The 26,043-nt window shown below is 43.4% G+C and overlaps 2 protein-coding genes across 9 annotated transcripts in view; both read left to right on the top strand.

The window, feature by feature from the left end:
* The window catches only part of LOC127607452 (transforming acidic coiled-coil-containing protein 1-like), a 164,782-nt gene extending 162,261 nt beyond the window's left edge, over positions 1-2,521 (top strand). For all 8 annotated transcript variants that reach the window (XM_052075787.1, XM_052075790.1, XM_052075783.1 and 5 more), the window contains 3 exons: positions 28-148; positions 1,075-1,372; positions 1,444-2,521. In XM_052075787.1, coding sequence (XP_051931747.1) covers positions 28-148; positions 1,075-1,140 — 187 coding nt within the window. In that variant the 3' untranslated portion in view covers positions 1,141-1,372; positions 1,444-2,521. The remainder of the gene's footprint in view (positions 1-27; positions 149-1,074; positions 1,373-1,443) is intronic.
* A 1,676-nt stretch (positions 2,522-4,197) lies between these two features.
* Positions 4,198-26,039, top strand: LOC127607454 (lysyl oxidase homolog 2A-like). The gene is made up of 14 exons (XM_052075792.1): positions 4,198-4,365; positions 6,874-7,176; positions 9,801-9,976; positions 16,078-16,286; positions 17,995-18,211; positions 18,323-18,506; positions 19,603-19,754; positions 19,945-20,112; positions 23,421-23,586; positions 23,731-23,971; positions 24,050-24,165; positions 24,446-24,582; positions 24,695-24,806; positions 24,884-26,039. The coding sequence occupies exons 2-14, from the start codon at positions 6,882-6,884 to the stop codon at positions 24,952-24,954; spliced, it is 2,244 nt and encodes a 747-aa protein (XP_051931752.1). The 5' UTR covers positions 4,198-4,365; positions 6,874-6,881; the 3' UTR covers positions 24,955-26,039.
* Positions 26,040-26,043: the final 4 nt, after the last annotated feature.

The following is a 26,043-nucleotide window of genomic DNA, read 5'->3' on the forward strand; positions in this document are numbered from 1 at the left end:
ATCTGTCATTTCTACCTACTGTGACAGGGCCAATGAGGAGATAGCGCAGGTACGTTCCAAGGCCAATGCGGAGGGGCTTGCGCTCAATGCCAGCCTGAGGAAGGAACAGATGAAGGTGGACTCGCTTGAAAGGGCCGTCCTTCAGAAGGTACGGTGCACAAAATACCGCATTTGGCTGTCAACTTGATACGGTGTTGAGAGAAGAGCATCGACTGACGGTGGGGAAAATAGATTCTTTTTTAAATCATTTTTAATGGGTCAGGGGGCCTGTTTTGGAGACGGGGGGTGGGGGCACTGAAAAACAGTCTGTATACGGGCTCTCGAGAACCGGACTGAGGCACCCCAGATACTGAAAGGAAATATTTCCGTACTTGATGGCATTAGCACGGAAGGGTCCTTTGTTTTTCACGACACTTTTTTCAAAACATTTTATGACGCGATTCCTGTAGTAATTGCACTTTTACTCATGAAAACATTGCCTCTTATTCGGAATTTGCGGAGCTGGAGACTTGCATAGCCACTTTGGAAAACTACAAAAAGGATGCATGCCTCTCACACAAGGGGGCAGCATTTAATTTAAGAAATAGCACGGTGCCGGCAGTCTAATGACATGTCTATTACACTGGGCAACATTTTGGAGGGGGAAAAAATGGATTAAAATTAAAATTGGGATGCTTATTCCAAAATTGCTGTCAGTTTTCTTTCTCGTACATTGAGGGTTTTTTTTTCTCCATAGCTTAGCAGATGAGCAAAATTTCACTGATTAGCTGTCGTAAGACTTGCCACCTTATTAAACAGACAGCTTGCAAATTATGAGGATTCGTGCTGGCTTTTCTCTCAACATTGAAACCATTGGAACATTTTTTGGTGTTGTTTTGTGCTGTTTTTTTAGGGAGTGTGTGGTCAAAGCTTATCACCTTTCCATCGATTTATTTCATATTTTTTGAAGATAATGGGGATGCCACAGCTCAAAAAGTTGCTGTGATAAGAGAAAAATTGAGATACGTTTTGGATTTTGCACCCAAAAACAGCCGTTTCCCAGCGTTACTATGAACATTCTTTTTGTCTACACAGAATCAAGAGATTGAGGAGCTCACAAAGATCTGCGATGAGCTGATCGCCAAATTGGGAACGGAGTAAAAACGTGAAGTTTTCTTTTAAGAGAGCACGCAAAGCATTGGATGTGCACATCAACGTACTTCAAGTATCTGGAGTGAATCTTGTACATGTTTGCATACCTCATATGGAAATAATGAACTCGAGCAGTGTTCAAGCACAAAAGTGAGGCATCGTTTGACAATATGGAAAGATTTTTTTTGTATTTTGTCTTCATTTATTGACCTTGTGGGAGGGGGGGTTCTATCATCATAGTGTCATTCATTCATTCATCTGCACTGTGAAGCCGACGTGCTAACCACTGGACTACCGGGCCGCCCATCATAGTGTCATTTACATACAAATAATTGGAAGTCATGCCAGTGAGTGCCTGAGCTGAAGTGGGATTTTAGTTTCTTCCTGAGTTTTCATCTACAAAATGACTATTTTGAATACGATCAATTTTTAAACACGTTTACTTTTATTGGATTCCCCATCACAGCGCATCTCCGTAAATTACAACATTGGAGATAACTAAAATTTGGAAATCATACATTAATACAGAAAAGAGGTAGGAATTTGAATCCCGCAAAAACATTTTCCTGCGTGTTTAATGAATGGTAAATGAGTTGACTTTTTTAATTGAACTACAATTGTATTTAAAATCTTCATAATTCAAAGCATTTTATAAAAAAATATGCTGCTTGTTTTATTAAGACCTTTAAGTCATTTGATGGTCTTCAGAGTGTATATTACAGATATGCATAGCAGTGACATCATGAGCTTTACAATCCCGACATGTGTGGGATCATTTAAAAAGAAGAGCACTCCTTGGGACAACTGAATCACGCGTTCAGTCAAACAACCTCTTTCGGACGAGTTTTTGGAAGCACAGCCGTAATTGTCATTACCTTGTGCCATGTATCGGAAGATTTTTGTCACGACCGTGTTTTCCCAAAATTCATCTGTTCTCCAAATAAGGTGTGCCTTGATTGTGTCCATTTTGTGAATAGAGAAAAATGTGTTTCCTGTCAGTCCCTCATGAAATCGTCTCTTGTGGCCAAAGTGATCGTCTCGCACGTCCATCCCACGCTGCGATCGCACACAATGTGCATTTGCAGTTTGAACATGTTCCAGCGTTGATGGCATTCTCAGGTCGGATTGAACCCGAGGGAAGATGCAGGTGCTGCAATGTGATGGATGGTCTGCTCTTCCATGGAAGGCTCCGTTCAGCACAATCTTTGCCAAAATAATGACGAATTATGTTGCGTTGTGGCGGAGTTTCATTTGTTTCGAACGTAAAAATCCAGCATGTACATTTTATACTTTATGAGAAGGCTTAATATTTGTATATGGAATTGGTACTGCCGTGTACTCAAATTGTATGGTATATTTTGTGCATTCCCGAAATAAAAAGTTCATGTTTGCTGTTTCACTGCCAGCTAATTGTTGCACACTTGAGTGATTACAAACTCCCACAACATACCATCGGTGCTTCTGTGTTCCTGCAGACTCTACAACTTTGGCTTGAAGGGAAAAACTACTGACCACTCGTGGGTTTTTGCTTCTCAGCGTACAACTTGTTCAACCGCAAACGTCTGAGCTATTTGAATCTGGAAAGCGTCACGACAGGGTTAGCCGATCCGCAACCTCTGTAAGGTTGAAGTTAGGTGCTTAAATAAAATGCATGACTAAATTAACTTACAAGATTTGCCCCTACTACTCCATTGGGGACTTGATGGAACTTGGCAAAAGTGCACAAATGGCTCAAACATGTTTTTAAACTCTGCTGCGTTTGGAAAGTCATCATTTTTGATCGGTGGGGAACTCGCGTGCAGCACAATTTTAACATAGAAAGAAATGCCAAATGTGTGCTTACTTCTCATATGGTGTGTGGTGTCGACATAGTATGACGACGTGATAATCTCGACTGAGACAAGCTTTAAATGTCCGATTGAAGATTAATTCAACCTGCGCTGTTAGTGAGTTACATGATCTCAATAAAATTGTTTCCGGGTTGCTTCCTAATTGGACATCGTTTCATTTGACGTCACGATCACGGAATCCACGACCGGAATGAAATCCGCGTTGACTACACATCAGGATTTACAATTGAAAATATTCAACAGGTTTAACATTTACGATTATTGGCCCTGAGCGTTTTCTGAGTAGATTGGGGATGGGGAAAAGAGAGCCTTTGCCGTCACTGATCGAAAAAGAATGCTCAAATTGGGCCAATTTCTGGGTAGTATGCATTCTATTGCTGAAAACATAATGACTCAACCTCTATAATGTAGACAAGTCCGATGTTTACCTGCATACCATTTTGAAGAGTTAATTGCATGTTTGTCTGTACCGATCGTTATCAACGCTGAAAAGTTCTGAGACCTCGTCTTTTCTTTGTAGTCGAGTAGCAACAGGACGGCAACGGCGGTAGCAGCAGATTTTAATCTTTTGAACAGTGCTAAAAACTTGCATAACTGACGTCATGGTTGTCAGTTTATTCTCATTCTTACCGCTAGCGGGCGTCTTGAAGTCACGTGCGGTGCAAAGGGGACCTTTCAAGATTCAAACGCATTAGCGCATGAGTTACACAAACGCAGAACGACCCCATTTAACCTACTCAGGATTGCCTCTATATTGTATATTAATTACTGTTTTATTGTGACTGTAGTAAAACCAAGAGAGGAAGTTACATAAATGAATTAATTGTTCATAGAAAATGAAGGGATCGAACAATTATACATGAGACTGTCATACACTGTATGTATTGGACAGCTTTCCTTATATTTAAGCCATTGTCCCACGCTGAAACTCAATTCGAGTTGAGTGAGTGTGCCCTTTCACTTATAAATCATTTTACAATAGAAATAGCCAGAATTGAAATTCAAACCCCACATCTCAGAATAGCGTTGTCCATCGTACAATAGTCAATCCTTACAAAGCTTGACGAAAACTTTAAGCTATACAAAAGCACAGCAGTCCCTATAATGGATGCAGGTCCATGTTATAGTGTGTTTGTGTAACCCCAGTGGTGCTGAGAGCAGGGGTGGGGTGAAGGGGCGTGGTCAGGATGCTGAGGCCGTTGCTGATTGGCCGCCGTGTGCCTGAGGAGTGGGACGGGAGCGCGCTGCCAGCTGTGAGGGGAGCTGCGAGAAGAGCCAGCAAAAGTACAAAAAGGAACGAAGGAACACCGCCTAACACCTATAACCCTCACACAGGTTGAACACGTCAAGTCTAACTTTTGGGAAGGACTCTTCGCCTGCAGGAGTAAGATTGATCTTTCTTTCTTTTAATATTTAAGGCTCTAGGTCAATTTCGTATGTCTCACGTCATTTGACACTCGATTTTTTTTCTACTCCGCGAAGCTGCTTCCATTGTTTGATAAAGTTGACATAATTTATTCTAATTAGTATGTACTGTTAACTGAGGCCCATGACACTTGCATTGATAGTGACACCTGGTGAAACTGGACTCCTTGCTGTCCAAAAACTAGATGACTTATTATCATATAATGGACAACACACTGCAATTCCTCATTTTATTCACAGGTAGATAACATTTCACTGTAATTATAGAACATGTTTCACATTTCCTTTACGCATATATTCTCAGTTGACAAGTTCAGGTTTGTCACTGCAATATGTGAATGGATAAGTTCATGATGGTGTACAATTGCATGCAGAGAGCTACAGTATTTTCAATATACTGTCCTGTTGATATTGATAATGTATTGTAATGTATGCAAACGATGTTTGGAATATCTCTCTGTATGATGCAGTGCTTTTCTACAGCTCTGCATACTACTCGCATACAACGGTAAAGAGTGTGAAAGTGATACCTCATTGTTGCTTTGTGTGAGGAAACTCTTTGCTATCAGGGGCCATTTGCGTGTTTGTCCTGTCAGCCCTGCGAGGGTCATACAAAATTCATGAAACGCTCTCACAGTCCATAAATGGCAGAAAGGAGTATGAGTCCATCCTTAAGCAGATGATGAAGCCAGAGAAAGCACTCCTGCAGCCAAACTATTTTTTTTTTGGGGTGGGGGGTGGTCTTCTCCAGGTTACCCTCCTTGTGCGTGCGCCCACTGCAGTTGATTTTGCCAGTTAGCTTGACGTCAACTGCAAAACTCTCTCCTCCCCCTCGCTCAAAAGTGACGTGGAGATCTTCCTCTGCGCCTCCCACGTTCACTGCCTGCCTTCCTTCATCTTAGTCCTGAAACATTCCTCCCCGAAGGGATCTTGGTCCCTCGGCTGACAGTTGCATGGTTGCTCATGAAATATCGAGGTCGAGTAGACTTTCCCCCCCCGAGTCCCAGTGGCGGAACCTCCGGGCGTAGTTAAGATGAATGACAAAGGGCGGCACTTTTCCTGCAGGAGCCAACATTTGCTCCTCAGGCGGCTGTCACTGAGAGCGAGCGAGAAAGAGAGATTACTGATCTCAAATCAGAACTTTCTCTCTTACCTAATGTCAAATGTTTGGCAGACGCATCTGTTTGGCAGTCACATCTGGACACATTGAAATAAAAATCTGCTCGTGATTCTCGAGGCGCTTTTGAGGCCAGATGAGGAGGCCAAACTGTTGCAAAACCGTTTTTTTTTCCTTGACACTGCTCTCTCTTCATCCCTATCCTCATATCCGTTCCAGCCCTCGGTTTTAACTGAAAAGCATTCATATTCAAACATCCCCTCAAATTGAGCATTAGCTTTAGCTTTTTCTGTCAAGCTTGTGTCGATAAAAGCAGAACTAATAGCGTGCCGGTCCCATTTTTGACAGCAAGCAGCGAGCCATTTTTACGTATTTATTAGAGCCATTAAATGATTTTCATATAAATATTACCATAATTTTGAGTTTTGAAACTACAATACATGTTAAACATAGGTTAGTGATAAACTGGCACATTCCAACCCATGTAAAAAAAAACGTTTTTTGCTTACAATGCAGCTTGTATGGTTAATAGGCTTCCTTGTGGTGACTGTTTGACCTTGAAAATGAATTTTCCTGATTCCCATTATTTCTGATGTGGAAATTTGTTTCAACCCGTTCATGCGCCCTGCAACCTGATGACATGATAAGCCGTCCGCTGTCGTACACCGCTGTCCCTGAAAGGATTAAAATACACACAGAGGAAGCCAACTAGCGTCTTGTAATAGACTGCGATCAAACTCAGAGTTTCCACTGTACCGGTAATTCCATGCTTACAGAATTTGATGTGGAGCCATACTTTTGGATTGGTGTCAATTACTCGCAGATTTTTTTCAATCCAATATGAGCGAAAAAAAAAGGGGTACATCATACTTAATTGATGGGTTGGTTAATTTTCACAAGGAATGTCATTCGTTCATTCATTCATTCATCTTCCGAGCCGCTTGATCCTCACTAGGGTCGCGGGGGGTGCTGGAGCCTATCCCAGCTGTCTTCGGGCAGTAGGCGAGGGACACCCTGAATCGGTTGCCAGCCAATCGCAGGGCACACAGAAACGAACAACCATTCGCACTCACACTCACACCTAGGGACAATTTAGAGTGTTCAATCAGCCTGCCATGCATGTTTTTGGAATGTGGGAGGAAACCAGAGCACCTGGAGAAAAGCCACGCAGGCCCGGGCAGAACATGCAAACTCCACACAGGGAGGCCGGAGCCGGAATCGAACCCAGTACCTCTGCAATGTGAAGCCGACGTGCTAACCACTGGCCTACCGGGCCGCCCAAGGAATGTCATATATGTCCAAAAAAAAAAAACCCATCTTACTCACACTCATTATTTTTTCTACCATCAGACTGCATCATGTTGCGCCCAGCAATAACCTCTTCGGACCTCTGGCTCTCATGCATCATGCTCGTATGCACGTGGCTACTGTGCAATGCCCAAAGGGAGTCCGGCACTCCGGCCATACAGCTACGTCTGGTTGGAGAGAAACTGAAGAAACACGAAGGCAGGGTGGAAGTTCTCTACAACGGCGAGTGGGGGACGGTCTGCGATGATGACTTCTCCATCTACGCCGCCCAGGTGGTGTGCAGAGAGCTCGGCTTTGTGGACGCTGAGTCATGGTCACCCTCGGCCAAGTACGGCAGGGGGCAAGGTAAGAAAAATAGCTGCAAATCTTTTCGCGTGCATTGGATTCAGTATCCTCCAATCAAAAGGACGCAGCAGGGAGCCAAGAGACAGCATGACTTAGGGCTGCAAATTTTGTCTTCCGTGTCTCGTCGGTGAAGCGAACGATTGATGCATTTCACTGTTTTCCATATGAAACGAGTCACGGTGATCTGCATCGACCGTGTGTGTGTGTGTGTGTTGTGTATGCACGTGTTTTGAGGTGGTGGGGAATTCCTGCATTCATGTAGGAGAAAAAAAAACACCCCACTGATGACATTACTGCTGAATGTCAGTGGGCAGTCACGCTCAAGTGTTGAAAATGACGTTCTTGAATGGATACACCCGATACGTGTCACGCCGCATGCGAAATATTTGACATGAGCTAAACAAGAGCAGGCCTGATTATGAAAACAATTGCAGTTCTGATGACGTACTTGCTTACACGTTGGCTCTGCTGTGGCATAACTGCTTGTAATTGATCAAGTTTTGTGTGGAAAAGATGGAAGGCAATTGTTTGGAGCCAAATCATATGCCTGACAATCCTTTTTTTTAAAAAAAGGGCTGGCTGTTAACTCATTCAGTACCAGCCAATTCTAGACCAAGTCTGAAAAGACGTTTCAAAACGTCTTTGGGAGTGAATGAGTTAATTGTCATGCGTCCATTTGGACTTTTTTGCATTCTTATCTCACCCAAATTGCTGACCTCACTGTCGCGCCGTTGTATGATAAAACGGAAGTTACATATGACATATTGGAAGCTACATCATTAGCTGCCGGAGTCTCGCCAAAAAGAAAAAAAAAATCCTCCCCATTTTTTTCATTATAAGTAGGTTGAGGTTTTTTTTTTTTTTTTAGATTTATTTGTCTATTTTTTTTTTTTTTTAAATTCTCCGCAGGGTGTCCAGGCTCTCCCTTAGAGATAAGGTGAGAAGCTCGGTCATCCGGGAGGGGCTCAGAGTCGAGCCGCTTCTCCTCCACATCGAGAGGAGCCAGATGAGGTGGCTTGGGCATCTGATTTGGATGCCTCCTGAGCGCCTCCCTGGTGAGGTGTTCCGGGCATGTCCCACCGGGAGGAGACCCCGAGGAAGACCCAGGACACGCTGGAGAGACTATGTCACCCAGCTTGCCTGGGAACGACTCGGGATCCCCCGGGGAGAGCTGGACGAAGTAGCAAGGGAGAGGGAAGTCTGGGCTTCCCTGCTAAAGCTGTTGCCCCCGCGACCCGGCCCCGGATAAGCGGTAGATGATGGATGGATGGATGGATGTCTATTTATTTTTTTTGTAAGGATTCAAGATGATTTTAGATACTGGAGTTCAAAAAAATGTTTTTTTTTACATCCATTTTTACAAAAATGACATCCTAACTGACATCACAAATTAGTTTAACTTCAACACCGGAGGGCGTTATAGTTAAGGTGGGTAGAGGAGAGGAGGTGTGTACAAAAACACCATGCAAGTGGGGGTGGGGCGGGTTGGTTTGTTGTTGTTGTTTTTTGTTTTATGTGTCCGCACGGAAACAATGATGCCGTTTCCTTACTGGTGTTGGAGATAAAAAGCCATAAAAGTAATTCAGGGGAATTTCAACATCATCCTATCATCATGACTAATGTGTCGGGAACCCGATGCTTGAAAATAAATCAACTCAAGAAAGTACACAGCCACAGTTTTATTCTTTTCCTCCTTGTCAAACTGTTTACAAGCTTCTCGGCTGCCAACAACAATACAACATTTGCAACCTTAACGTGTAAAACAAATGGACAGGTCCTTGCAAAAGCAAGTTGCAATAAAGTTTGGACGTTGCTCCACTGCTACTGCACAAAAAAACAATTGTCATTCGGATGTTTCTGGGAACGCTTTGCACAGTGCAACTGAGAACCGCCGTAAAAGCTGACGGCTCGCTAAACTCCGCTAAAAACGGCAAATAAGATAAGATATCCTTTATTCGTCCCACACTGGGGAAATTAACAGCCTCCAGCAGCAAGAATGTATGTAGAAAGAAGAAAGGAGAAAGAGAAAAAAAAAACAACAAACATCTTTCAATTAAATACAATATGAACACAATGGATAAATCTCAGTACTATTTACAATTTTCCTTCACATACTTTAATTATTATTATTATTATGATTGTTATTTTTATTCATCAGCCTGACAGCAGTCGGTAGGAACGAGCGTCAAATATCATTGAATGGGCTAATGCAGGTTTATCACAACCGGCAGTGCTGCTATTGTTCGGGAAAACTGGGGAACGGACATGTTTTAAAGACTTTGGTTCCAAGAAAGGTTCCAGGTAGCTAAGTGACAGGCAGTCTCACATGCGGTCACGTTTTTTACAAAAAAAAAAATGTGTGGTTCAATCAGGATGTTTGTCGATGTCTTGCTGGCTCAGAATGACCAGCAGTCTGGTGGTTTGCACGCTTTAAATCATTGTGCGGTTGATTCAGATGAATCAGCTGCCCGGCATGATCCGCCACTTAGCTTGACTGGATTTGTTGTCCAAGTGAGTTAGTTTCCCGTGAATAGAGATAAAAAGTGAGGCCAGGCCGCCTTTCCCCTAAACTCTATTATTCATGTAAGCCATGTCATTCTTTCTTTGCTGGTGTCCGTTTGCAGGCCGCATTTGGCTCGACAACGTGGACTGCAACGGTCGAGAAAACAGCCTCGCCGCGTGTCGCTCCAACGGCTTCGGAGTGAGCGACTGCAAACATTCAGAAGATGTCGGGGTGGTGTGCTCCCCGCAGCGCATTCCAGGCTTCAAGTTTATCCGGACTCAGGGCAACAGCGACAAGGTAGGATGTCGCATCGTGTAATGCATTGCGCATTTGCTTCCAGATCGTTGCGCGTGAACTTGGAAGATGGGATATGCCAAGCCTACCGTGGATGTAGCCTAGCTTAAATCGAGCTATCACGCTGTGTTAGCTTTTGACGAGCGGGTCAGGATACTGTAGCCGACATACGGCCGGTTGTTTTTGAGTTGTAATCATTATTTCAACATCCAAATCTGTAAAATATGCCAGTGAAGAATGAGCAAACACCGCGGTATGAAAACCTCGAATGATCTCGCACGTGCAGGTCAGATTTTCTGCCAAAGTAAAGTAATGACTTTGTCAGGCCCGTTTCTTTGCCCACACGCTCATCTCCTCTCACCCCCCCCTGCCCCCCCTTCCCTCGGAGACACTGAAACGGCTTCCCACCCCGTGAGCAGGGGAAGCTCATTACGTCTGGCTGCCGTCAACACCTCCATACCAGTTGGAAAGTCGACGTAGGCGTGATAGAAGACAGGCAGGAAGCAAAAAAAAAATGTCTGAAACGCTCTCTGACGCATTTGAGCCAGACTAAAGCCGATGAAGCAACACCGGAAGATGGTCGATGACCTAAGAATTTGTCGTGGCAGGAGGAGAATGAAATACCTGTCTGGAACGGCGGCTGCCACTGTGTCCGTTAAGAAAAGCAAATCTGTGTCTTTTAAAAGGCTCATAATGTCGATAATTCCCAATTTTTTTTTTACAGGAGGTCTTTTTATGTAGCACCCACTGGTTGCTTATTTGTTGTGTGTTTACAGTCCCAGGGGGTGTTGTCGGCATTTAGTCCCCCCCGCCCTGCAAATATTTCCTCCGTCTGGGTGAGGCCTTTCAAGTGGAAACGAGAAAGAAATGAGGGCCGAGTGAAGCCGCCATCGCTGTACTTCTTTGACCACGCACCGGCCCAGGCAACAGGCAGTCATGTTTATTCACTGCATGAATTGGCGTTTTGTGCTCAAGTCAGGGAAAGTGGGCGGCGACGTTGTGTACGTTCAAGTTAAAACAGAGGTCAATGCAAACAGCGAGAAGTCCATTCACTTGGTCACGCCATCAGGTGCATATGTAAGCTAGCTCGAGCCATCCGCTACGAGAGCCGCTCAAAAAGGAGAATTATGCTTTGTGTTGATTGAATCGGTGAGTTGAGTGTGATGTAGCGCAGTAGGACACAACTGTCGATAACCACAGGAATAATACACGTGTTGTTAAATAATTCTATTTAGCGCCTAATTCCGTCAGAGCGAAAAATTGGTAACTTGCCACAGGTTTGTATTTTTTTTTTTGTTAACAGTTGGATTACAACTGCGACGAATTGCTATGTTGGCTATCTGAAGGGTAGAATTGTTTAGCTTTTGCATTGTATGTTTGGGGATTTGGCTTGGGTGTTCCGGTCAGGGAAGCACGGTGACAGCACGTCCGCCTCACAGTTTTTGATCGTTACAATATTAGACTTGACAGGCTGGCGAAGCTTCACGAAGCATCGTTATTCTTGAGTGGAGACGGATTGGATTACCAAATCAGCATGATTTTAGATATTTCTTTCATCAGAGCTGCCGTTTCAACTCCTTCCTTTCCCGATTACTTCAAAGTTGTGCATCTTTCCTCAAGACCTCAGTGGAGGAAAAAGCCGTACTTCCCGGCTCAGCGAGCTCAGTCTGTCAGGCGACGCTCGGCTACATAGCGTTGGCGAGGTGCGGAATCACGGCCGATGATTTTGACACGCAGCACGACACTCGACTTGTGATCTGGTTACACAAAGTTTAGTGTCTCCAGATGTTGGGAGAGTGGAACAGATGAAGTCTATGAATCAAACGCCGAGATGGAAGGAAACTCATGTTTGCTTGTCCAAGTGGTCGTAATGGCACGGCGGCGCGATTCATCGCACCGTCGTTGCATCTTAAACTTCTGTCACAACTACATGGACTGAAAACCACATGTGCCATTTGAGGAAAATGAGATTGGAGTTCTTCATTTTGTTCTCCAGAAAGTTGCTCCCTGTCTGCCAATAACTTATTTGAACGGTGGCTTAGTACAGCGCTCTTCTTAAAGTTTTTTTTTTTTAAAGTATTTTCCAGATTGACTCGAGTTCCGATTAGCTCATCCTCTGATAAGATGTCTGGCTGAGAGAAATAAACATGTAAAGTGGTTTGCATGTTTCCCACCGTCACTCTCATGGCATTCAATCCCACCCAACGCACACCCGCGCCAAACACAAAAGCATCTGAAGCTCACTGAAAATTAATAGGACAAAAAGGAGCATTAAACGCTTTGTCTTAAAGAGGTGAAAGGTTGCATGCCAGCCTGAGCTGCACCGGTGTCCGCTTTCAACATTTTGCAATCCCCACATAACTCTATCGTTCCAAAAAAATAAACAAATGAAAAAACAATCACTGAAATCTGAGACAAAGCTCAACTTGCCTCCGACAAGTCCGATGTATGTGCGAGACTTGTAACGTAGAAGGAGCGTCCCCACGGGAGGGAAAAGGTCGTTTCTTGCCAATTTTTTTCTTATGGATTGAAACACAGACGGAATCAGCACATGTTCAACAGATGTTTCCCCCATCCTGCCCTGAACGATTTGGCGATCCAAAGTCCCCTTTTTCCTGACATGCATAACTGCACGTTATGTTTTGCCACAACGCTAATAGCCTCAAAGGTGTCGATGAACCTCCGAGAAATCATATTAGGCAGCAAACGTACAAGAGTCAAGTTATACGCGAGCCATAATCGTGGGTTGGAAATGCTGTACCGCCGGATTTTCCTTTGGACATAAAGAAGAAACAAATTCTTGAAAAACAACAATTGTGCACATTTTTTAAAGTGTATTCAGAAGCTCCAGATGACTCCGGAACTTTTCAAATAAAATATATTGTCCATTGTATCTACCCCGGTCAAGGATGACGCCTCGTACTGATGTCCAAAACGTTTAATCGTGGAACACCGTGAAAACTAAAACTCATTTCAAACAACAATCAAAATTTCAATATCTTGAACAGGACATTAAATAAATAAACACAAAATGACATACCGTGTGCACCTTGGTAAACCGAAAGTAGATCAAATTACAGTAAATCAAGTAGACCACACAGTATCGTAGTTCTGTATGAGACTCACTCTCTCTCCGGTTGTCTTCTCGATCTTTCTCTCATTCCTCGCTAGTATCCACGGCACGTGACCCGGAAGTGATTTTTAACAAAACATTCCAAATAACATATTCAGTGGATTTAAAGAAAAAAAAACAAATATGAAAGTTCACATAGAAATATGAAATACTTTTGGAAAACAACAAGCCTAAAATAAATTGTATTTTTGTTGTCATGGCAACCAACAACTCAGTCTTGGCGCCAGTTACAGCCATCGATGTGAACTGAGCTGCTCAGTGTCTTTTTACACTGCTCTTATGCAAAGTGATACATTGTGAAATTCAACTCGGAGTGCTTTTCAGCTTTTCACTGGAGCATGATGCCGGTCCTTATTCGCCATGTTTAAGCAAGGTGGGCTAAAAGTGAGTAAGTGAGGGGGGCGTGCGTGCGGGTGGTGGAAGGAGCGGTGATGGGAGGTCACGTGCGGAAAAACGTGACGTTTGGACCGAAGGATGAAAACAAGTGGAAGAAATGCACAGTAGTGGAAGTCTGAGCGAGATGCTGGCTAGACCAGAGTCTCATGTTCACGCATCGACTTGCTGGGCGGTGGTGGTGGTGGTGGGGGGGGGGGGGGGGGGGTCAACGCGGAGAGTGCGGAGCAGTTAAAATAACAAGTTTGCTCTACTGTTTGGAAACATTTCAGTCATGGTTTCATAGAGAGACACAAGCTGGCTGGCACTAGAAAAAAACATGTGGCCAAAGTAAACTGGGAATGTATTTGAGGAAAAAAATGAGTATTTTGGGAATGAATGATTCAAAGTAACAGTCGGAGAGTTACAAAGATGACTATTGAGACTGATGATAGGATCGCAAAACGCATTGCTGATTTTTCTCTCCTGATCAACGCATGTCTTGGTCAACGTCATATAATTTTACATGAGTGCTGAGATATTATTATTATTATTATTATTATTTATTATTATTTGCTGAAAAAGAATAAATGCATAAACTGCATCGGTCTGATTGGATGCCGAGTCAGCAATTTCAATTCCCACAAGATCACGCATTGACATCAGTGCTGCGTCGTCGCCTCCGGGCGGAACATGCGACAGCGAATCGCAAGCCTTCGGATGGGCATCAAATGTGTGAATACCGCAAATGTCAAATGACCACGACCTCTTTTGCTCATTTTGTTTTTCAATCCGCAATCACTTGCGATGAAAAAGGAGCAGTGCAATGATGACATCAGTTTTTCGGAAGACACGTGGCGTCATTGCTGTGTCACTGCTCTTCTGTTCCATGCACTCATCTTTGAGTTTTTTTTTTGTGATCGATGCAAGGGAGGGGGGACGCAGTGGAAAACCCATGGGTCTTAATATTTTGGGATGCATAACAGCATTGGTGTGAATGCTCGTCTCTCAGCATTCATGGAGCGAGGAGTGAACACGGGATGTGTGGAGATTTGGGATTCTTCCAAACAGGATTAGGCGGAGTTTATGTCTGCTGGTCTGCTCTTTTTTTTCTGAACTGGATCCAGCTGTGGTTATCTGTCCTTCTCGCTTCCTCTTGATTCGTGTTTCAAACAACCAGTTTCCTGCCTCCTGAGCCAAAAGTAACACCGGAAACACACGTCTGAACCTCAAAATTGGACGTTCTGGCCATGATTTTAGCCCTCACACCGAACACCACCGAGCACAACGTTTGAGCACAACGATTCTCATTATGCTGTTACATTTGACGAGACAATTTGATTATCCTAATCAATCATCGGTCTGTTTGACTTCTGGCAAGTGGTCGCGGCCCCCGGGTGAGCATTTACAATGATACCCTCCTATCTATTCTGAGCTCATGTCTTCACCTTTTCGTCCAGACTTGGGATGGAAAAGCTTATATCACGCCATGGTCAGCAGGAAACCCCTGATGAAAGAACCGTTTCTCCCACTGAAACCGCAGCAGTCAGGAGGGTCAAGATCACGGTTTGACTTAATTGCCCCCCTCAAGCTCTCCATTCGCTTTGGGGTTACAGAACATTCCCAAAAGCTGACGCCATCTCAGGAAACCACCATATGGACAAACATTTGATACGTCTGGAAGACGAGCCTGCATGTCGGGGTTTCGCTAAAGCTAAAATGACTCATATTTAGTAAGATCAGCACTTCGCAGAGTCGCTAAAAATCTGAAGCCGCTATTCGGCTTAACCTCGCTTGGCTCAAGGAAGGAAATGAACAATGATTAAGCTGTTGTTTTTTTTTTCTCATAAGGTCAGAAGTCAAAAGTTTGTAGCTTGATTTAGAGGAGCTCAGGACACATGGTAGTGATCCTACCAACTGATTCTACAGCTTTTTTTGTTTGCTCGGAGACCACCCGCAGATCGTCACTCGACAGCAGTTACTTCTGTCTTCTCCCAATACCGTCTGGATAAACTATGACCATCGATTATGTCTTTAAAACGAAACAATTGTTCAATGCTGACCTAGGGGCAGGCATATTAATTGAATGTTTGATCATTTTAAAAAATCGACGGTGTGAAATCGAGTGTTGACGAATCACGGCATGAAATAATTGAGGCAAAATGGAGTGCAGTATTTGGTTGCAACCAGCAGTGGCGCTATTGATTCTGTCCCTTTGTTTGCAACATAAAGAAGAAGTTCACACTGGCGGTGTTCGTCGATTAAGATACTTTAATCGGATGCGTATTCTTGTGCTTTCCGTTTGTACCTTATTTATGGGGAGAAAAATGCCAGTTATTCATCAAAGTAAGTTTAAAGATAATATTTGTCAACCCGACTCAGTGATATGGTGAGGTGCAAAGGGTTCAAATGCGTTCGACTATTATGTCCATTAGTTCGACTGGCTCATTCTTTTCTCTACTGTGTCATTTCGCAACTTTTAATTTACAACTACAAAACGATGGTAAAATTTGGGCAATTCTTTTTTGGGGTTTTTTGTTTTCTTTAGCAACCTATTAGTAATATCCGTGACTAATGTAATATCCCCTTTGTACATCAGGGCTTGCCGGTGAGTGTGGAGGACGTGCGAATAAGGGCCACGTATTCTCACAGAAAAAGGGTCCCCATCACCGAGGGCTTTTTGGAAGTGAAAGACGGAGGAAAATGGAAGCAGATCTGCAACGTAGACTGGACGGAGATGAACAGCAGGGTCATCTGCGGCATGTACGGCTTCCCTGCGGACAAGCGCTTCAACAACAAGCCCTACAAGTACGTCTTCGTGAGCCAACGGGAAATATATTTAGAACACGTCGCCGCTTAGAAAAGCTGCAGCACAGCCAACTGATTTGATTGTGTCTTGCATAACCGCTTGGTTTTCTGGCAGTGGCCACTTAACCTCTTCACTGCTTTTCTCACTGAGATTGAGCTGATTCGAGTGTGGGGAATCTTGAAACAAAGCCAGAAACAAATCCTAGCGGATAGAGGAGAGGCTGGGGTTGGTGTGCAGGGGAACGTTTGTGCAATGCTCTGTGGGAAAGTGTCTCACTCTGCCCTGCATCTTATTGTTGCTCTATTTGAGTGGGCCCATGCTGGCATTCTGAAACATTACAACAAGGCAGTACCAGTCTGGACTGACTCACAAACAAGTTTTTGACAGATGTGTCTAATTATGTTCCAAAGTTAAAAGTGACTATGACAGACTTTTTTAACACGGACTGAAATATTAATGGTGATTATAATTGAATTTAAGTTAATAACGTGACTGGTCATAAATTCACCCTTCATGCCATTTTTCATACTGTAACTTAGTCACAATTTTCTCAAACCTCAACTACACTCAACTAAAATGCGAGAGGAGTCAATGTCCGAAATTCATTTTTTCAGGGAGGAAAAACAAAGCAGTGCTATGTCATGTTTGTTTTCAACTTCAGATATTTGGTGCTTCAAGGAGTGGCTTTGGGGGAGGGTGGGGGGTGGGGGGGTCACAAAATATGTGACAAACACTGCACATATTCCGCACATTCCACCAACTCAATTCTGTGAACAATATTTCGAGGAAAGTTAAAATTGTACTTCGAGGTTGGCCGCAGTTGGTTTCCTTCGAGTTGACCGTGGGGTCGTGTTCTCACCACAAAACTCTTTTTGTGCTCCTAGCTTGAACATGACTGTTGTTTCTTCAGACTCGGAATGATCTTCATTGGCCAAGTGTGTTAAAACACACAAGGAAATTGTTGCCAGTGACGGGAGTCAAGCTGCTGTAGTATTATAGCAACAAAACAAAACAAAAAGCATTTACTCATTTATTTTAAGATTTTTGGGGGGAACCTGCCAAAAAATCATCTGTTTCTGGGGTATGCTGAGGACAAAGCTTTGCATCCAAATAATATAAAAGTCATTTTTTACCAAGAAATTGTTGAAGTCAAGGAGCTACATGAGTCGTTTCTTCTTCCGGTGACTTCTTGGTGCCAAAGAACTATTTTGAAGTGACTTTAGGAGCTTTGTTAGCGTTTTGCTGCCATCTTGGCCCATTATTAGGCAGTATGGACCTCTTTTTGGGACGTTTATTTTGGCTATTTGAGGCAGGGCTCTGCCCCTATCCCACAAAATATACATTTAGGACATGAGGAATGCTGATTGCACAACAACGATCATTTACTGCACAACCATTTCTGATGTCAGTGTTGATAGCGTACGGGCATCATCTCATCATTTGACCTTAGCCCGAACATCTGGCTTAGAAATGTTGATTGTTTTATACGCGCTAGCAATGATGAAATGTAAATACACTTTAGAATAGTTTAGATGATGAATTGTTGCCCGACCTGCTGCTGTTTGGATGTCAGTTCGTTCAAGAATGAGAGATCAGCCGGGTGTTTAAACGTGTCTAAAAGGCTTTGGAGTAAATGAATGTGAAGTTAATGGCTTCAATCCGTCCGTGTCTCCGACAAATCGAATGATTTATTGCTTCCCATCCCAGATTGCTGGCCAAGAAGCGCAAGAAGAACTTCTGGGGTTTCTCCGTCAACTGCACCGGCAACGAGGCCGACCTGTCCGATTGCAAACTGGGCAGGGAAATACAGCTGAAGGGCAACAGCACCTGTGAGCGAGGCATGCCCGTGGTGGTCAGCTGCGTTCCCGGGCGTACATTTGCTCCCAGTCTCAGCACGGGTTACAGGAAGGCATACAGAGTGGAGGTAAACTTGACATGGAAGAAAAAAAAAAAACAAAGGTCTAATTAAATTCACAGCATTTAAGGCTGTGATCCCAAATTCCATTTTTTTTTCCATTCTCACGAACCACCATAGCAACCCCTGGTGCGACTAAAAGGCGGAGCCATGATCGGGGAGGGTCGCGTGGAGGTGTTGCGGAACGGCGAGTGGGGCACGGTGTGCGAGGACAACTGGAACATTCGAGCTGCCACCGTGGTTTGTCGGGAGCTGGGCTTCGGCAGCGCCAAAGAGGCCTTGACCGGTGCCAGTATGGGACAAGGTAGACTGAAACACAACCTTTTTTTTTTGCAGAGACTGATTGTTCTCTTATTTAAATAATTCATGAAGAAAAAAACAAAAATTTACGAAACGCATACGAGTTGCACTCAACCCGAGTCCAGCTGTAAAAATGAAACTTTTGGACAAAAGAGTCAAATCTCCACCTGCTATTTTTTTTTTAAATGAAATCTCACTCAGTCTAGACCTGAAGTCAGCAAAAGAGGCCAACAAACGACTCTATGGACAATACATAATTATGTTCCAGAAGCCGATTCTGTGAAATGCAATATCCCACTACAGGAATTACATTTGCTGAAGCAGTTCGTTGTTCACATGTTCTCAGAGTGAACGGATAGAAGATGAGAGTACAAAATGTTCCGGCAAAGAAAAACAGCTGTTCTGAAATCCACAGGAGGAATTTGATCTGTTCTTTTTCATGAATTGAGCTCTGCTCGCAAAAAGCGTCCCACACACACCGACTCGAAATAGATGGTGATGATTTTGGGAAACCATATGCTTAAAAAAAAAGATAAGCTATTTTATTATGCAACTGATTAGCTTTACTTGCTACTCTGGTGTCTGAAAGTACACACCGAAGACATTTTGTTTGACGGGGTTTCTTTTAACAGCCACCAAAATCTTTTGTAATCTCAACAAAATGTGATCATGTAACAGTTACGACAGGCTGGAGGGAATTTAATTAGTAAGTGCTGCAGTTTCAGGCTCGGTGTTCTGCTTGTTGATTTATTCCCTCCGGTGGCGAGCACATTTCTGGCCGCACACCACCAAGGACATTCCTCCTCAGTAGCTCAGGAAGAAAGCTGAGAGTACTCAGACATACTTTTGTGGAGTACGTGCTTCACTGAAATTGCTTTATTTTGTTTCTACTTGAAAATAAGAATGTTGTTTACCGTCATCTATTTTCCTCTTGAAAACAACGAGTGAGCGAGAAGTCGAACATTTGTCTCGGAGTTGACTCCAACATGGCAGTCGGTCATGCAAAGTCACCGCCGTTTTAATTGTTGTAGGATTTTGTCATTGTAATTGATGCTATGATGTATGAATAAAAAAGGTTTTTCGCGTGCTTGCTTTTGTAGGCATCGGGCCAGTGCACATGAATGAGGTGGAGTGTTCTGGCTTTGAGAAATCTCTGACCGAGTGTCACTTCAATGGGGATTCTGTGGGCTGCAGCCACGAGGAAGACGTCGCAGTCAAGTGTAACGTTCCTGCCATGGGCTTTCAGAACAGAGTGAGTGGCTCCTCCCACACTAACGATGACAACATTTGACATTTTTTGCTGTTATCGATACTTTTACACACAAAGCACACGGATCTGTATTTTATTTTATTTTTTTAACTGAAATGTCTGAAATGTCTCTACTTAAGCGCAGACTATGAATACATCTCAGGACACACGTGCCTGTCTGTCCTCATCACAGGTTCGTTTGTCCGGCGGACGTAATCCCTACGAGGGCCGCGTGGAAGTTCTTACGGACAGGAACGGCTCTCTGGTGTGGGGTACGGTATGCAGTGAGAGCTGGGGGACCATGGAGGCCATGGTGGTGTGCAGGCAGCTGGGCTTGGGATTTGCCAGTCACGCCTTTCAGGTAGCACTTGTTTGCCACTCAAAGTCATTCTTGACGAGGCCAAATTGATATGATTGGGAATTGCAGGTCGCCCTTTGACTCCAAACGTGCCTTTTCAAAATCGGCTTTGACTAAACAAAAGCAACCTCTACTGACACTCATCAGTTTCATAACGCTGGGTGGGAACATTTCATTTTCTCACAAACATATTTTGGTTACATTATGACTCATTAGCTCAGTACTTGCGCCCAAACGAAAGAGAGCCAATGTCATAGCTGTGCCAAACATTCTGCCTTGACAAAGCTAATATTGCTCATATTTTGACAAGCGTCAAGAGCTATTCGATTAACATCATTTCAATTATGGTGCTTGTTGTTGCTGTCAAAATGCGGCGCCTTGCTGCATCATACCTCTCACTAAATAAGTTACATAAATAAATATTAGAACCAACTCAGACTAGCAACCTGAGCTTTGTTGATTCCTGAGGGCAAAATCAAGACACCGCTGTCTTGTAAACAGGCAGCAAAAGCCTTGACAGACAGGGGCTTGTTTACTCCCTCAGCAGGAGCATCGCGGCTGCCACGGCATCTGGTTTGAAGTTCAGGAGAGCCTCTCCCACCTCAACAGAGTGTACAACACTGCCGAACAGTGACATCCATGTATACTAAGGAGTTTTTAGCCGAAAAAAACAACCATGTATAGTAAGGCGTTTTTAGCCGAAAAAAAACGACCGTGTGTAGTAAGGCGTTTTTAGCCAGAAAAAAAAATGACCATGTATAGTAAGATGTTTTTAGCCGAAAAAACCCACCATGTATAGTAAGGCGTTTTTAGACGAAAAAACCGACCATGTATCGTAAGGCGTTTTTAGCAGAAAAAAAACGACCATGTATATTAAACCGTGTTTGGATGAAATTTTTAGCCGAAAAAAACGACCATGTATAGTAAGGCGTTTTTGGATGAAATTTTTAGCCGAAAAAAACGACCATGTAAACCATGTAAGGCGTTTTTAGCCGAAAAAAACGACCATGTATAGTAAGGCGTTTTTAGCCGAAAAAATCGACCATGTATAGTAAGGCGTTTTTAGCCGAAAAAATCGACCATGTATAGTAAGGCGTTTTTAGCCGAAAATAACGACCATGAATAGTAAGGCATTTTTGGACGAAATTTTTAGCCAAAAAAAATGACCATGATAGTAAGGCGTTTTTAGCCCAAAAAAACGACCATGAATAGTAAGGCGTTTTTAGCCGAAAAGAACGACCATGTACAGTAAGACATTTTGGACAAAATTTTTAGCTGAAAAAAACGACCATGTATAGTAAGGCATTTTTAGCCCCCCAAAAAACGACCATGTATAGTAAGGAGTTTTTAGCCGAAAAAAAACAGACCCTGTACAATAAGGTGTATTTAGCCGAAAAAAAAAACAACCGTGTGTAGTAAGGCGTTTTTAGCCAGAAAAAAAATGACCATGTATATTAAGCCGTGTTTGGACGAAATTTTTAGCCGAAAAAAACGACCATGTATATAGTAAGGCGTTTTTAGCCGAAAAAAAACCGACCATGTATATAGTAAGGCGTTTTTAGCCGAAAAAAAACGACCATGTATAGCAAGACGTTTTTGGATGAAATTTTTAGCCGAAAAAAACAACCATCTGTATATAGTAAGGCGTTTTTAGCAGAAAAAAAATGACCATTAAGCTGTTTTTGAACGAAATTTTTAGCCGAAAAAAACTACTATGTACAGTAAGCCATTTTTAGACGATTTAAAACAATATGTCTTTCCTTTGTTTTGGTATAAAGAAGCACAAGAACATTTGGAAAATGTTGAAATTTAAAGAACGTATCTTTTACAAAACATTTCATGAAGCACCTTACATTTTCAAAAGCAATTTACTTTTATCATTCACATATATGCATTGCAACTGATCCCATTTACTGTACAAACTTTAACAAGTAATTGGTATTGAAAAATATAGTAATGCAGGCCGTGTTCGACCCACATGCATTATGCCAGTGCCGACTCAAGGCCAGCTGTGCCAGCTTCATGCCGAATCGGGCCAGATGCCTTTGCTGACTGGGTTGCTAACAAACAGCACTTAACGGTTTGATAAACAAGGCAACCCATTGCCCTCAAAACAACACCATTTGCCTGATTGTGATAATGACGCTCAATTTTGGCTGTCTGGACTTTAAACGCTGCAGCGTGCACACGCCAGATGGAATAAATGACACCAAACGACTGTCCTATTCCTTCACTCACGTGCAAAATGACATGTCTTTTCCATCAGACGTCGTAAATCCTCCTCATCAGTCATGTCGGAAAGTTGACTTTTATAAGGCGCTTTCCATATGGTCGAGGAAAGAGGCCGAGTCGGCACTTTGAGGACAACAGATCCCCCCCCCACTAGCCGGGTGTCATTTATTTTGTGATGAGTTTTGCCTCATGGCAGAACATTTATCAGAGAGGTAATCGTAAGGCTGACAATGTTTCCACACATGACTCATTTAGGGGAAAATAAATGTCTGGCCAGGTGAGTCCGGCTTTATTGTGTAGTATGTGGCCATTTACAAATAAACATTTTAACAACTAAGCTTATTTGAAGAACAAAATCTGGATGATTGCTGCAACTAACTAAGGGCTCATCACATCTTTTATTTCGTTCATATTTTTAATCATCCTCACGCTTTTTGGGCGGCCTCCCAAGAGGCTTGAGGCCCCCAAGCAGCTGCTTAATACGCTTATGTCTCTGGTCGACGCTGATCAGCAATAATGCGAAATGATATTTCCACCTGTGCCATTTATAGTTTGTGGCTATAAAAAAATGCACTGGACCATTTCAATTTAAATTTAAAGGCAATGACAGTCATTGCCGGACCGCAAAACTGGTTTTTATACTCTCTTGTGGTTTCTACAGTTGAAAAATGTGAGTTTTTTTTTTAAACATACACTCACTGAAGAAATTAAAGTTGTGACACCAAACAACAAAATCCGATGTACATGTATAAAGCTTTTACTGGTAAAGTCAAGCAAAGGTGACGCCGTGAAATTGAGACGGGGCCCTCCCTCATTTCTTGGGCCTGCACTGCTAAGAACCGTCATGTCAGAAATATTCTGACATGCAGCGCTAAGGCAAAACGGTGTGTGAGTTTCATCCATTAGTGTTATGGATCACTAGAATAAGTGAACGGGGTTCGCCGTGCCATCACAGAGAGCCTATATTCCTTTTCAAAGTTTTTAAAATGAAGTTGAAGTTATTAATGCTGTGTCAAAAACACATTTCTGCCCGGGGGCTGATCCATTTCGGGTGTCTTCTGTGCTCCTGTCGTTATCAGGAAACTTGGTACTGGCAGAGCGACTCTTCAGCTGATCATATTGTGATGAGTGGAGTGAGATGTTCAGGGACTGAGCTGACTCTGGATCAGTGCCTGCATCATGGCAAACACATTCAATGTCCCAAAGGTGGTGGACGCTTTGCTGCTGGGGTGGCCTGTACTCTGAGTAAGGAGAGAAGCATGCATTATTCTTGAATATACTTTTCACTACTACATCCAAAAAATCAAACCTGGCTAAATGTGGCGTATGTGGAACACGTTGCTAGTACGTATTGCCAACCCCACCGAGTTCATGGTGTGTCCTATCCAGCGGCTCCTGACCTGGTCCTGAACGCCCAGGAAGTGGAGCACACCGCCTACCTGGAGGACAGACCGATGTATGCCCTGCAGTGTGCCCAGGAGGAGAAGTGCCTGTCCAGCAGTGCCGACAAGGCCGACCAGAACTCTTACCGCCGCCTGCTGCGCTTCTCCTCGCAGATCCACAACAATGGCCAGACAGACTTCAGGCCGCGGGCAGGGCATCAATCGTGGACTTGGCACGAATGCCACAGGTGATGCCAAAACATCCGCTGCTGTTCAGTTCTGATACACGGCGTCCTTTTACAAAATTATTTCCTATCTATATCCAGACATTTCCACAGCATGGAGGTGTTCACCCACTATGACTTGATGAATGTGAATGGAACGAAAGTGGCAGAGGGTCACAAAGCCAGCTTCTGTCTGGAGGACACGCGTTGTAAAGAAGGTACATCCATTTGTTGCCTTCATTCAAGGGGAACTTTAGCCCCCAAATTTCACTCCCGATATGTTTTACGCGCACCCACGAGTCGAAACGCGGCATTCTGATTAATATTACCTCTGTGGAATATGAATTAAGCAGCAAAATCCACCTGCTGTCATCCATCTCGGGACGGCCATTTTAAAAGTAGCTGTCAGCTGAAAATGACATCACGGTGTCTTTATCCACAAACACCGATGACCGTATCAGTTTAGCAACTTACGATGACCGGTCTTAACGCTGACAGGCATCGAGAAGAAATACGAATGCGCCAACTTTGGAGCGCAGGGCATCACGGTGGGCTGCTCCGACACCTACAGACATGACATTGACTGCCAGTGGATCGACATCACAGATGTTCCGCCTGGCGACTACATCCTCCAGGTAAAACGGCTTTCACCGGCGTCGTCTCGAGGCTACCAAAATACCGATAATTCATGTTCATACGTGTCACAAATAGTGTGCAATAAATAAATGACCTTGAGCGCTATTGCAGGTTGTGATAAACCCAAACTACGAGGTCGCAGAGTCCGACTACACCAACAACATCATGAAGTGCCGCAGCCGCTACGACGGAAATCGCGTCTGGATGTACAACTGTCAAATAGGTGAGCATGAGGAGGAAGACGGGCAGCGCTCGAGAAAAATGTTCATCTATTCATCGACGATGTTTCCGCATTCACAGGTGGCTCCCGGAGTTCGGAAACTGAAGAAACATATCCCGGGCTGCTGACCAATCAGCTTTCGCACAGGTAGACAGACGGACAGATGGTCGGACATTCACGAAGAGCAGAGGAGGAATGTTTGCCCAACCACTAAAGGAGAAGGAGGCCATAGTTGAGGAAGCGGGAAGCCGAATAAAACTACAAACGGACACTTTTGGCACGTTTGAACATTTTTGAATGTGCAGCGTGTAGTATTACAGTCGTAAGTTCACAGAAAGACCGTTTTACAAAATGTGTTGGAAAGATGTCAAAGTCTGTCAAATCCTGTTTCGTTGTCGAAAAGCTGACAATGTGGTAGAAAGCAACCATCTATATAAATATTTTTTGTTTGTTTCAAACTGACTGTGAGGAAAATGATACCGTAAATTATTCAATCTATAGACCACAAGCAGTACAGCTCTTATTTTGTGGTGTCTTTGTCGAAATGTACATTTTTATTTGTGGTGTTTTTTTTAATGAATATGTCAGGGAACTTCGCAGCCAAATATTGTTGCAAATGAAATTGACTAACAATTGCCTTTTGAATGGTCAGCACAAGAAACCCGCACGCTCATTTTGTCCAGGAAAAACATTTTGGTGCTACATCATGTTTGGAAGTTCAGTGGAAGACTGTTAAATGGATACATCGCATTGCTTCTGCTGTTTCCAAAATTGATTTTTTAAAAATTTGATTTGAATTGACATTCTACATCAACCGAAAATCAAAATGGCAAAAAGTAATAATTCAACACGATGCCATTTGATTTTTTTATTTTATGACTTTAGGACGATGCAATGTAAAGTATTTGCGTCTTCTGCCGAGGAGTCTGAATTGCAAATACTTGAACTCACCTTCGAAAAGGTTTTATTTATTGACTTTTTGCTTCTAGCTTCCACACGCTCTCCATGATCCGTGTATTATCCCCTCATCTTCCATTAAATTATTGCTATCAGGGACCGTTGCAAAGCCTCAAATGTGCCTTGTGTGAGAATGCCTCTTTGTTGTTGTCATTTTTGTAAATGCGACTCATTCCCTTCATTTTATAAGGGCGTCAGTCACATACTGCCTCGTGGATTTGATTGATATGTGGGAATGGATGACATCCTCTGCAATAAAGGTAGACGGTGAAAGCACAACCCA

Source organism: Hippocampus zosterae, chromosome 9 (assembly GCF_025434085.1).
Source record: "Hippocampus zosterae strain Florida chromosome 9, ASM2543408v3, whole genome shotgun sequence".
NCBI classification, from domain to species: domain Eukaryota; kingdom Metazoa; phylum Chordata; class Actinopteri; order Syngnathiformes; family Syngnathidae; genus Hippocampus; species Hippocampus zosterae.